The sequence below is a fragment of the Nicotiana tomentosiformis genome, chromosome 5 (genome assembly GCF_000390325.3).
Source record: "Nicotiana tomentosiformis chromosome 5, ASM39032v3, whole genome shotgun sequence".
NCBI classification, from domain to species: Eukaryota; Viridiplantae; Streptophyta; class Magnoliopsida; order Solanales; family Solanaceae; genus Nicotiana; species Nicotiana tomentosiformis.
The window spans coordinates 47092057-47104793 of record NC_090816.1 but is presented as its reverse complement, the minus strand read 5'-3'; the positions used below and the strand labels follow the sequence as shown (position 1 = coordinate 47104793).

Below are 12737 nucleotides of genomic sequence, written 5' to 3'. Positions count from 1 at the left end.
GATCGGATTATAAGCTAACGTTTTCACTGGGCTCGATCATGATGTATGTGATAGCTGTCCCGTCAATTTAGTATTTCAAGGTATTTAATGCACGTCAGACGGTGGCCGGCCACCGCTGATACTGAACCACCACGGTATAAACCTATAAATAACCCTTCCATTTACCACTTTTACATCTTCAATCTCCTAAATTTTCTTACTCTTTCTGCCTCTATTTCGCCTCTTGTAGAGCCACCTTCATCAGCATTTGGCACCATCAACCTTTCATCTTCCTTTGCTTTGTTTTCTCTTATATCAATGGGCAAAACTTCAAAAACTGTACCTCAGAAGGAGAAAGCTTCCTCTTCACGGCCGTCCGGCGACAAGGTGCCGGTAGAGCCGCCTCACCACGAGTATGTTCCTGGCCCTGTTTATTCTAAAGATCGATTTTAAGGTTGAAAATCCTTCGTCGGTTCCGGGTCGATGTGAGCATGTGTCGATGTACATGTGCTCGATAACATAGGGCCATCTCGAGGCTGTGAGGAAAGACTGCAACTGGGGTCCCGAGGTTGTGTTGCAAATTCCCTCTCCTGAAGAGAGCGTCATCACTCATGTGGAGGGGTTTTTAAGTGTTTATACTTACCCCTTCATATTGGGTCCCGTCGACCCAGTGATCATTGATTTTTACAAAATATATTAGGTCACCCTTGGTCAAATTCATCCTTATCTATGGCGCATAGTAACCTTACTTCGCTTCTTCTCCAACAAGGCCGGGGGGCTGGATTTTACCCTAAATCACCTCATACGATTGTATCGGCCTCAAATCTTTTGAGGACTAATCAGGCTCCATCGCCGGGCAACGAAAGCTTTAATTTCGATCATCGACGAAGACAAGGACCGGGGTTGGATGGGCCGTTAGATTAAGGTGAGGACCCGTGACCTTATCCCGGAAGAGAAGATGTCGTTCCCCGAGGAAAGGAATTTCGATCATAAGTGATTTTCATAATGCGTTGCTTTTAGTATCTTTCTCTGATTCTATATGATATCTACCTCCGATATACAGCTGCCCCTTGGATGCCACAAGCGGTATCCGACCTCGAGGATTGGGTTCAGAAGTTAGCCTCGACTTTCTCTTATGTCGAACGCTTGGCGTGATTTGGCAAAAGGTAGGTAGGAGGCAAGAATCACGTTAAGGGTCACTTCTCATGTTTTTTTGAAACGTTGTTTATGCTCCATTCGTTACTGACTTCCTTTTATGCAGGCGTAACCAAGGATGCGGTTTTGAGGCCTTCGAGTGGTGAGGAAGGAACCAAGTCCCCGGTCCCAAAACTGGGGAAAGATAAAAAGCGAAATGCTGTCTCTCAGTCAAAGGACCTCAAGCCCAAAAATCGAAGGGTGAGGAGGAAGGCAATCGCTCTTCCGATGGACTCGGTCCAACGACTGAGAGAAGAAGAAGAAGAAGATGCTTTGGCTTTGGTGGTCCGATCCGCAAAAGCTATCGAGGTCGCCAAACCTTCTAAGTCAATGACGGCTACACTGGTCGGGACCGGTTCTGATACTCCGAGTCTCAATCAGAGCGTCCCGAGCGATTCGCTTGGGTCCATGATAATGGGTCATTCGCCTTCTCTTCCGACCTTTTCTGAGGAGGCGTTAAAGGAAGCTCGAGAATTGAAAACACCCGATATGGGCGGAGGCTCTAGTGTAGGGGATCCTTTTCGGGATTGCTTTACTGGAGTCGGTGATGCCTCCGATATTAGTGACGCTTCTCTTCTCCTAGAAGAGGCCCAACGTTGCATTTCTCGGGTAATGATTTTACTACGCTTGGTTTCTTCATTCTTTTCTAAACCTGACTTGTGTTATTTCCCTTCTCTGTAGGCCATTAGCAAGTTTCTAGCCGACCTCAGCCAGTGTGAGGTCGAGCTTCAGAAGGTCTCGGGGGAGAGAGATTCTCTGCGGCTTCTTTGCGGCCAAAAGGACGAGGTTATAAGGGACCTCCAAGCAAATTTGGCTAAGGCTCGTGAAGAAGAGGCCGGACTAGATAAGAAGGTGAGCCTCGTTCTGTAAGAGTATGGGTTTGACCCAATTGTGGAAGCTAACCCTTCGTTATCTCAGCTGCAGCAAAAGGTTGAATAGATCGGGTTGCTTCAGGAAGAAGTCGATCAAATCAAGGCTGAATGTGATCGGTGGAAGGAGACTATCAATGGCCTGGCTGTAGAAAAAGAAACAATCTTAGTCAAATTATCATCAGCTGATATTCTGCTTCGAAGCGTCAAGAAACAAGGTTTGGCTCAGGCCAAGAGGATCGAGGAACTTGAAACAAGGCTTGCTGAGGCCAAGGTGGAGATTGAGTCATCGAAAGTCATGGCGGACAAGTCTATTACTGTGTATCGAGCCGATGCCGAGGCTACTCAAATGGAGGCAAGAAAGGCAGCGGATACTGCCGACACTCGAGCACATTGGGTTTTCGAACTTGCTAAGTGTCGATCTCGGAGGGAGACCCTCGAGGAGATACACGCTCGAGGTTTCAATCTTGCTGAAGAGATAAAAAGGGCCAAAGAACTCAAAGCTGATGCTAAAGCCTTGGCTTCCGATGGTGACGACGACGACGATGATGATGATGGTAGCGAAAGCGGGTCCGATAACGGGGGGAGCCTGGTGGAGAAGAGACCGCTCTCGATGATAACCCAGAAGCTTAGCCCTTAGCTTAGATGTTGCATTTATTCATGTAAACAATCTTTGTATATTTATACTAATATCTTTTTTTTTTACTGACTTACTTCTTCTTTCTTGCCTTGTGAAGATTTTATTCATGCCTTGCGAATGTTTTCATAAGTATTTAGGCGATTTCATTGAATTCGGCTTTCGTAGCCCTTATGGCCGAGTGAGTGTTTGCTCGAACTCGAAATAAAAGTAGCCCACAGGCTTAGTAGTCGAGTGAATGATTCGAACTCGAACTTAAAGTATCGTATCTCGTAGGCTTTTTATGATCGAGTGAGTGATTGCTCGAACTCGAAGTAAGATAGCCCTTAGGTTTTAATAATTGAGTGAGTGATTGCTTCGAACTCGAACTCGACGTATCGTAGCCCATAGGCCTTTTATGATCGAGTGAGTGATTTCTCGAACTCAAAGTAAGATAGCCCTTAGGCTTTAATAATTGAGTGAGTGATTATTTCGAACTCGAACTCAGAGTATCGTAGCCCATAGGCCTTTTATGATCGAGTGAGTGATTGCTCGAACTCGAAGTAAGATAACCCTTAGACTTTAATAATTGAGTGAGTGATTGTTTCGAACTCGAACTCAAAATATCTTAGCCCGTAGGCCTTTTATGATCGAGTGAGTGATTGCTCAAACTCGAAGTAAGATAGCCCTTAGCCTTTAATAATTGAGTGAGTGATTGCTTCGAACTCGAACTCAAAATATCTTAGCCCGTAGGCATTTTATGATCGCTTGTATCAAAAATCCTTTTGATGGTGGTTGGCCTTTTGAATCATGAAGCAGGAAGATTTTTTCTAAGTGTGAGATATCTAAAAAAAGAAGTTCTCCTTTATAAGTCATTATATATGTGTTTGTATCTTGTGCCAGAGTTCGAGCAAAACTACGTGGGCATGGTTCGTTTTGATCATTTGGCCCTTACACTTTTCTCTATCGAGACCCTGTTCGACATGAATTTGATATGAACCAACTTTCTTGTGCCGAACTTGATTTATTCAATTGGTAGCTCCCCAGTATTCGAGGTTGATTACGAAGGAGCCTCGGATACTATTGATTTTTCCCCGGGTAGCACATAGATGTTGTCTCGTTAAAAACCTTGCAGGAAAAACCCATTTGGGATAAAAGCCGAACTTAAGGGAAAAAGAGTACAACGCGTGCTTTGAAACCAGAGGTCTTGATATTTTTTGTCGAATTCCTACAATGAGTTAGTGTCGAATATACGTATATAGATGATAGAGAAGAGAAAAGCATACCTTAACAGTAATATCGTTTGAGAAGCAATATGTTCCAATTGTTTGGTAATGGTTTTCCATACATTGCTCCAAGTTTATAAGACCCTTTTCCCAACTATATTGAGGACTTGATAGGGTCCTCCCCAATTTGGGCCGAGCTTCCCTTCATTAGGATATCGAGTGTTGACAGCGACGTTCCTTAGGACCAAGTCCCCGGTCTTGAAATGGCGGAGGTTGGTTCTTCTGTTGTAGTACCTTTCAATTCGTTGTTTCTGTGCAGCCATTCAAACCAGTGCCGCTTCTCATTTTTTATCTAATAATTCGAGGCTAGTATTCATTGCCTCGTAGTTTGATTCTTCTGATGTATGTCGGAACCTTGCGCTTGGTTGCCCGACTTCGACCGGAATTAATGCTTCGGAGCCATACACTAAGGAAAATGGAGTCGCTCATGTACTGGATTTAGATTTTGTCCGATATGCCCAAAGGACTTCGGGAAAAATTTCTCTCCACTTTCCTTTAGTTTCGTTCAATCTTTTCTTTATGTTTTGGATGATAATCTTGTTCGTTGATTCGGCCTGTCCGTTCCCACTAGGATGATAAGGTGTTGACAATATTCTTTTTATTTTATGATCTTCTAGAAATTTTGTCACTTTACCGCCGATAAATTGCTTACCATTGTCACATGTTATTTCTGCTGGTATACCAAATCTACACATGATGTGATCCCAGATGAAATCTATAACCTCTTTCTCTCTTACATTTTTGAATGCATGTGTCTCAACCCATTTAGAAAAATAGTCAGTCATAAACAAAATGAATTTAGCTTTACCTGGGGCCGATGGTAGAGGGCCAATGATATCCATTCCCCATTTCATGAATGTCCATGGAGAAATGACTGAATGAAGCTGCTCTCTGGGTTGACGTATCATTGGTGCAAACCTTTGACATTTATCACATTTTCGAACGAACTCCTTAGTGTCCTTTTCCATGCTATCCCAGTAGTATCCTGCTCTGATAATTTTTTGAATTAGTGGTTCGGTGCCGTAGTGGTTTCCACAGGTGCCTTCATGGACCTCCCGTAAAACATAATCAGTGTCCCCTGGCCCCAAGCATACTACCAGTGGTCCGTCGAACGTCCTTCTGTACAATGTTCCATCTTCAACCAACGTGAATCGAGCAACCTTGGTTCGTAGAATCCTCGATTCTTTAGAGTTCGATGGGAGTTTTTCGTTTTTTAAGTATTCAATATACTTATTCCTCCAATCCTAGGTTAATCTTGTGGAATTTACCTCGGCATTCCCTCCCTCTATTATAGATCTCGAAAGTTGAACGACAGTCCCCGAGTTGATCTTATCTTCTTCGACCGGCGATCCCAGATTTGTGAGTGCGCCGGCCTCACTGTTTTGTTATCGAGGCACATGTTGTAGAGTCCATTCTTTGAAACAGTGTAGAGTTACCTGTAGTTTGTCCAAATACCTCCGCATCCTATCTTCTCGAACTTCGAAAGTTTTGTTCACTTGGTTCACCATTAGCAAAGAGTCACATTTGGCTTCAATGACTTCTGCTCCCAAGCTCTTAGCTAGCTCGAGACTTGCAGTCATGGCCTCGTACTCGGCCTCATTGTTAGTTAATCTAGTAGTTTTGATGGATTTCCTAATAATGCCACCTGTGGGAGGTGTTAATACGATGCTAAGCCCGGATCTCTTCACATTTGAAGCATCGTATGTGTAGATGGTCCAAACCCCAGACGATGTACCTGATTTTAACAAGAGTTCCTTTTCAACTTCGGGTGCGAGGGTTGGTGTGAAATCGGCCACAAAATCTGCTATAGTTTGGGACTTGATGGCCGTTCGATGTTGATATTCAATATCGTACCCACTGAGTTCGACGACCCATTTGGCCAGTCGACCCGATAGTTTGTGTTTTCGCAAAATGTTTCGAAGTGGGCAAGTTGTTAAAATGCATACAGGGTGACATTGAAAGTATGGTCTTAACTTTCTAGAGGCGCTTATCAATGCAAGCGCCAATTTCTCTAAGTGTGGGTATCTAGTCTCTGCCTCTCCTAAGGTCCGACTTACATAATAAACAGGAAACTACGTACCTTGCTCTTCACGAACTAGGACACCACTTACCGCGATTTTCGATACCGCTAAGTATAAGTAAAGCTTCTCACCTGTCTTTGGAGTGTGAAGTAATGGTGGGCTCGATAGGTGCCACTTCAATTGTTCAAGTGAATGTTGGCATTCTGGGGTCCAGGTGAAATCGTTCTTCTTTTTTAGTAGAGAGAAGATTTTATGGCTTCGATCTGACGACCTTGAAATAAATCGGCCTAAGGCAGTTATCCGTCCGGTTAGGCTTTGCACTTCTTTCACACTATCCACGACGGTGATGTCTTCGATGGATTTGATTTTTTTGGGGTTAATCCCGATCCCCCGATCCGATACCATGAACCCGAGGAACTTGCCCGATCCAATCCCGAAAGCACATTTCTCGGGGTTGAGCTTCATGTTGTATTTCCTTAAAACTTTGAATGTTTCCTGCAAATGAGTCAAATGGTCCTCTGCACGCAGGGACTTAACTAGCATGTCATCAATGTAAACTTCCATCAATTTACCTATTTGTTCTTCGAACATTTTATTCACTAGGCGTTGGTACGTAGCCCCTGTATTTTTTTAGCCCGAATGGCATTACATTATAGCAATAGGTTCCATACTTAGTGACAAATGAAGTTTTTTCCTGAGTTCGGGGGTCAACCCCTATTCCCAGGTATACCTTTCTCTCGGACAGACGTTCGATTAATATAACCTGCTCCAGTTCTTCGATCGTCGACTTGATGGCGTCGGAGTCGTCAGGGACGATGAGAGCTCGAGGTGTCGGAAACTCTTCCTCGTCATCTTCTATTTCCTGCTTCATCGATTCGGTCTAGCCTGGTTGCTGTGATTGCTATTAGGTTTCTCGCCTATATTTTGTGCTCGACCTTTCTAAGACCGATAATGTTGGAATATGTGTTATCTCATCGACCACAAATATTTCCTTCGCAGCATGTTGGTCCCCGTATACTGTCTTCACCCCGTCTGACGTAGGGAATTTCATCACTTGGTGTAGAGTCGAAGGCACTGCCCTCATATTGTGGATCCAGGTCTTCCGAGTAGGGCATTGTACCTCATATCACCTTCGATTACGTGGAACTTGATGTTTTGGATGGTTCCAGCCACATTTACGGGTAAAATAATTTCCCCTTTAGTTGTTTCACTGGCCATATTGAAGCCGTTTAAAACCCGAGCTGCGGGCACGACTTGATTTTTTAAATCGAGCTTCTCCACTACCTAAGATCGGATGATATTTGCACAGCTACCCGGACCCACTAAGACACGCTTAACTTGAACTTTATTTAATAGGATAGAAATTACCAGAGTGTCATTGTGAGGTTGAGAGATGCCCTCGGCTTCTTCAATTACGAATGATAAAGTGCCCTCAGGTACAGAGCCTTGAGTTCGTTTTTCCCCTGTGGACGGAATCTTGTCGTATTTGAGCACGGGTCCCGATAATCATATGAATGATATGCAGAGGTTCCTCTAGTTTATCGTTTTTGCTGGCGTCCCTTTCTCTGGAGTGATTCTTGGCTCGGTCATTGAGGAACTCTCGAAGGTGGTCATCATTGAATAGAAGGGCTACCTCTTCTCTTAATTGTCTGCAATCCTCGGTCATATGTCCATACGTACCATGATACTTGCACATCGAATTCGGGTTCCTTTGGGAAGGGTCGGTTTGCATGGGTCTGGGCCACCTAGTTTCTTTGATTCTTCCGATCGCCGATACAATGCCCGATGCGTCGACGCTAAAATTGTACTCCGATACCCGAGGTGCCTCTATAGGATCGGCATATTTATCCAAGCCATTCTTGCTCATAAGCCCTCGAGAATTGTTTTGCTGGATCACTCATTCGATTGTTCCGAACGGCATTGCATGTTGAACCGTTGTTCATTCGATCTGTGACGTACGATTGATATCGGTCTCTTTTCAGCCTTTGCTCTCTGTAGATGTCCCTCTAGTTATTAATACATGTCCTATTCTGATGCATGGATCCGGAAGGAGCTCCCAACTGGTCGTCTTCGACCCTACTTTTTGACTGATATTGGTTGTGTACATCCGCCCAAGTTATTGCTGGATACTCGATAAAATTCTTTTTCAGCCGACGTGATGCTATTGAACTTTGCTCGTTCAACCCTTGGGTGAAAGCTTGGATGGCCCAGTCGTCTGTGAGTGGTGGCAATTCCATGCGTTCCATCTGAAATCGGGACACGAACTCCCTCAACATTTCATTACCCCTTTGCTTTACTTTGAAGAGGTCCGATTTCCTTGTTGCAACCTTTATGGCACCATCATGTGCCTTTACAAACAAATCCGCTAACATTGCAATAGAATTGATGGAATTTGGTGGCAAATTATGATACCAAATCATCGCTCCCTTTGAGAGGGTCTCTCCGAATTTTTTCAATAACACGGATTCGATCTCATCATCTTCCAAATCATTACCCTTGATGGCACACGTGTAACATGTGACGTGTTCATTGGGGTCGGTCGTACCGTTATATTTGGGAATTTCGTTCATACATAATTTTTTGAGGATTGGTTTTGGGGCGGCACTCGAGGGAAAAGGCTTTTGTATGGTCGACCCTGGAATTATATGTTTCTACTTTTTTATCGTTGGCTTCGACTCATTTTATGAGTTCCTCGAGCAATTTAGTAATTTCGGGAGTAGTCCCCGATTCTTGCTCGTTTGACTTCACTATGGCTGGCTCTGTTCGGTGGGTGATTTCTCGAAGCGGATTGGGCTCCGGCCTGCTTTATACCTGAGTTTGGCTCTACAACTGAGCTATTGCTATTTGCTGGGCTTGTAACATTTCGAAGATCATTCGTAAGCTGACTTCGATCTCCTCGACGTTATGGGTGTCTCGAGCTACTAATCGAGTACCGCCCTGAATGCTTTTTTTTGGTTCGAAATGTTGGTTCGCCTCAAGAGCCACTTGTGAATTAACATCTAGCGGTACTTTGACTCGAGCTTCAGTGACATCATTATGTGGCCTTCCGGCCCTGTGTATCAAGTTTTTGGTTTCATCTTGAAGGCCGACTTCGTGGTCGATAGGTAAAGCCATCAATCGAGGGTTTGCCATTGCTGATTCGAAGTTTTAAAATGGTGTGTATTGCAGATTCATATCAAACAACCACTGTTACCCTTAGCCCCACGGTGGGCGCCAAACTGTTTACCCGAAAAGTCGTATATAGTTAAATTTATAAGTAGTTCTAAGGATATGTGATATATCTTGACATAAATCATATGTAGAAGTGGAAATGTTTAGATTCTTGGCTATAAAAACGGGATATAAATTATTGAACAAGAAGAGTGAGTATGCTGAGTAAAACAAGCTTAAGAGATTTATCCCTCAATAAGAGAAGTAGTCTTTTCTTACAATGTGTGAACCTGCCCTGTGCTTACAAGGATTCTCCCCCTTATAGTAGAGGGATCTTACTTTATTTATAACAAAAATTATATAGTGGAGAACCCATGATGAATTGTCTCTCCCTCGATTCCTGCCAAGATTCTCTCCCCTAGCGTGGTTGCAATGGCTCTTGTCTGCGAGCTCGATACTGGCTCGAGTTCAGTATTGGGTCGAGCCATCGGCCTTGGTTTGAGTTCAACATTCGGGGTGAGTGTCAATCGGTCTGTGCGTCTCCGACAACCTTCACGTTGCTTTGCGGTTCGATTTGGTCATGGGCTCGATAATGATACTGAGCCGATTCCTCGATCGGTCTTGGAGCTCGAAGCTTGTTTGTACTATCTTCGGAACTCATCTCGAAGTCTCACTTCGGTCGCTTACCATTCGAACTCGATCAAACGTACGAAGGCCGAAATCTATTTCAACTGTATACACCTATCACTCTGATGTCTCTTATAACTTCTTCACCTTTTCTTTATTGTCTTCTTGTTCAGTTGAGGAACTGTTGTTGTTGCACTATCTTTTCTGCATTTTCACTACCACACATCTAAAGACAATCATTAAATTCATAACCAATATAAAAATACACTGCAAAATGAGGGAAGAAATACAATATTTAACCTTTTTTAAAAATTTATTAACCCCTATACATCATGTCGTTTATCTTTAGCAAAAGTTCATAGCAAACAAAAAAGAAAAAAAAGCTAGCTTTTACCTTACCATCGTCTTCACATATCACATTCTTCCTCTCTCTTTTGTCTTCTCTGGAATTGTCATTCTTTTATTCGACAAAATCACAAGAAAAACACTTTTCTTTTGTTGATTAGCTCATTCTATAACTCTAATACATGTGGGACTCATCTAATAAAAAGAAATACAAAGAAAGAAAGAAAATGATGACAACAAGTTGAAATGATGAAGTGAATGGCTGGAAAAAAAGTTTGACAACTTGCAAAGCTAATTGTATATGTAAGCATTTTGATTGGCTGAAAGTTTGGCAAGTTTTGCTATAAATAGCAGGGTTCGTTCTTCATTTAAGACACACCAAAATAAGAGAGAAGCAATAGAAGTTAGGGAGAGTAGTCCACAGATTGTAGTCTGTGAGATAAATAGTGAGTGTGAGTAATATTGTAGTGAGGTGTTTAAATAAAGAGTGTTATTTCTTTCACAATTGTTGTAGTCTCTTGACACTACTAAGTTGTAATATTAGTGGTAATATTCCTCCGCTCGGATATTATATTTTACATCGTTAAAAGAGTTGGTGTCGTTGTTACTCTCTTGTATTATTATTATTTGTCGTGGATATTATTTCTGGGCTGGATTATTATTTTTTCCCAACAACGTGGTATCAGATCCATGGCAAATAATGGTACGCTATCTTTTCAGTATCCCCATCTCACAAAAGATAATTATGAGAAATAGTGTCTACGTATGAAAGCCATTCTTGGCTCCCATAATGTGTGGGAAATCGTAGATAGAGGGTATGCAAAACTCTATAATGAGGAAGCTCTACCTCAAAATGAAAAATATGTCTTGGCAAAGACAAGGAAGAAGGATCAACAAGCCCTCACGCTCATCCACCAATGTTTGGATGATGCCATGTTTGAGAAGGTGGCAGATGCTACCACCTCAAAGTAAGTTTGGGAGATTTTATAAAATTCTTTTCAAAGAGTTGACAAGATGAGGAAGGTAAAACTTCAAACTCTAAGGGCTGACTTTGAAGTTTGAAAAATGAAAGACTCCGAATGCATTTCGGATTATTGTTCAAAAGTGAAGGTTGTTGTAAATCAATTAAGAAGATACGAGGAGGACATATAAGATATCCGTATGGTAGAAAAGATCCTTCGCACCTTAAAACCTAAATTTGATTTTGTGGTGTGTGCTATTGAGGAGTCTAAAGAATTAGACTCTATACTGGTAGAGCAATTGGAGGGTTCTTTATAGGCTCACAAAGAAAAGATCAAAAGAAGACAAGAAGTTCCACTGGAGCAACTTCTTAAAACTCAGGCATCCTTTAATGATTATGGAGGTGAAAAGAGCTATCGAGTAAATGGACGAGGACGATGTCGTGGAGGTCATAGAAGAGGAATAAGTAATGGTAACAACTTCAACAATGAAGTTAAAATCCACCAAACATTCAGAGGTCGTGGCCGTGGACAAAGAAGAGGAGGAGGAGGTGGCTAATACCAAGAAAATAATGGACAAAGGTATGAAAAATAAAAAATTGAGTATTATAATTATCATAAATTTGGCAATTACTCTTGGAAATATCGTAGAAATGTTGAAGAAAAAGCTAACCTTGTTGACGACACGAAAGAAGAATATGAGTCTACGTTGTTGATGGCACTCAAGGAAGAAGACAAGGATGATTGCAGCTCATGGTATTTGGAAAATGGAGCAAGCAATCATATGTATGGATGCAAAGAGTAGTTTGTGGAGATCAATAAAACGGTGAGTGATCTCGTCCAATTTCACTCCTCGATTTGAGGATATGAAAATGGTCGATGCAATAGTAATACCCAACAAGGAGTCGGGGTCGATTTTCCACAAGGAGCTATGAATGGGTCTTAGGAATATATTTTATACTGTATGAGCTTGAATTATCTCAACTTGCACTTCCACAAATTTGGGTTGTTTCTAGGTCTAATTTAAACGAAGATTAAAAACTAAGAATTTAAACTAGGAAAAAGTTTTTGGTTGTTTTTCAAATGATATGAAAAGCCTAGGGCTGTGACATTCACCTAGGTGTTCGCCTAATGGGTTGTAAACTTTAAAGCTTGTTTTTATTGGTCGGGATGTATTATAGCTATCAACACCCAAGTACCCACACAATACCTCTCGGTCAGAGAGTGATTTTGCTCAATTTGGCTTTCTCAATTCCAAATGGGTATTGAACAAAATAGTAGATGATAAGCTCAGGATTTTACTATCTCTAGGTTTAACCCTTTAATTGAGCTTATCAATCTCTTAATTGACCCAATTTCTTGCTAGGCAAGTTTTTCTAGACTAAGTCTCTCTTTCTCAAGTAGAGATCAAGTCAAATAGGCATGAAATAATGTTTGCAACCATTAATTATTCATATAAAAGCAAGAACTAGGCTAGATAGTCAACACCCAACCATAAACAAGCAATAAATCAAACACCCATTAAGTTTACACACTAGGTTTGGGTTACAACCCTAGTGAAAATCTTGCTACTCATGCTTAAATTGGGAGAAAAAGAAGAAGAAGTGATAATTAAACCCATATTGATAATTAAAATGATGAAATGAATATTCAAAAAGCTCAAAATAGAAAAAAACTACTAAAATGAGTAA

The 12737-nt window shown here is 41.9% G+C and overlaps 1 protein-coding gene across 1 annotated transcript; it reads left to right on the top strand.

Annotated features, from left to right (window-relative positions):
* Positions 1 to 297: 297 nt before the first annotated feature.
* On the top strand, positions 298 to 2682 carry LOC138892290 (uncharacterized). Its single transcript, XM_070175997.1, has 5 exons — positions 298 to 392; positions 1043 to 1065; positions 1241 to 1455; positions 1855 to 2025; positions 2128 to 2682. Exons 1-5 carry the CDS (start codon positions 298 to 300, stop codon positions 2680 to 2682), a joined length of 1059 nt encoding a protein of 352 aa, XP_070032098.1.
* The last annotated feature ends 10055 nt before the right edge of the window (positions 2683 to 12737 follow it).

Coding starts and splice junctions, on each gene's coding strand:
- LOC138892290 (XM_070175997.1), top strand. CDS start 298: ATGGGCAAAACTTCAAAAACTGTACCTCAGAAGGAGAAAGCTTCCTCT. Junction 393..1,042: donor GTAGAGCCGCCTCACCACGA/GTATGTTCCTGG, acceptor TCCGATATACAG/CTGCCCCTTGGATGCCACAA. Junction 1,456..1,854: donor AAGAAGATGCTTTGGCTTTG/GTGGTCCGATCC, acceptor CCTTCTCTGTAG/GCCATTAGCAAGTTTCTAGC.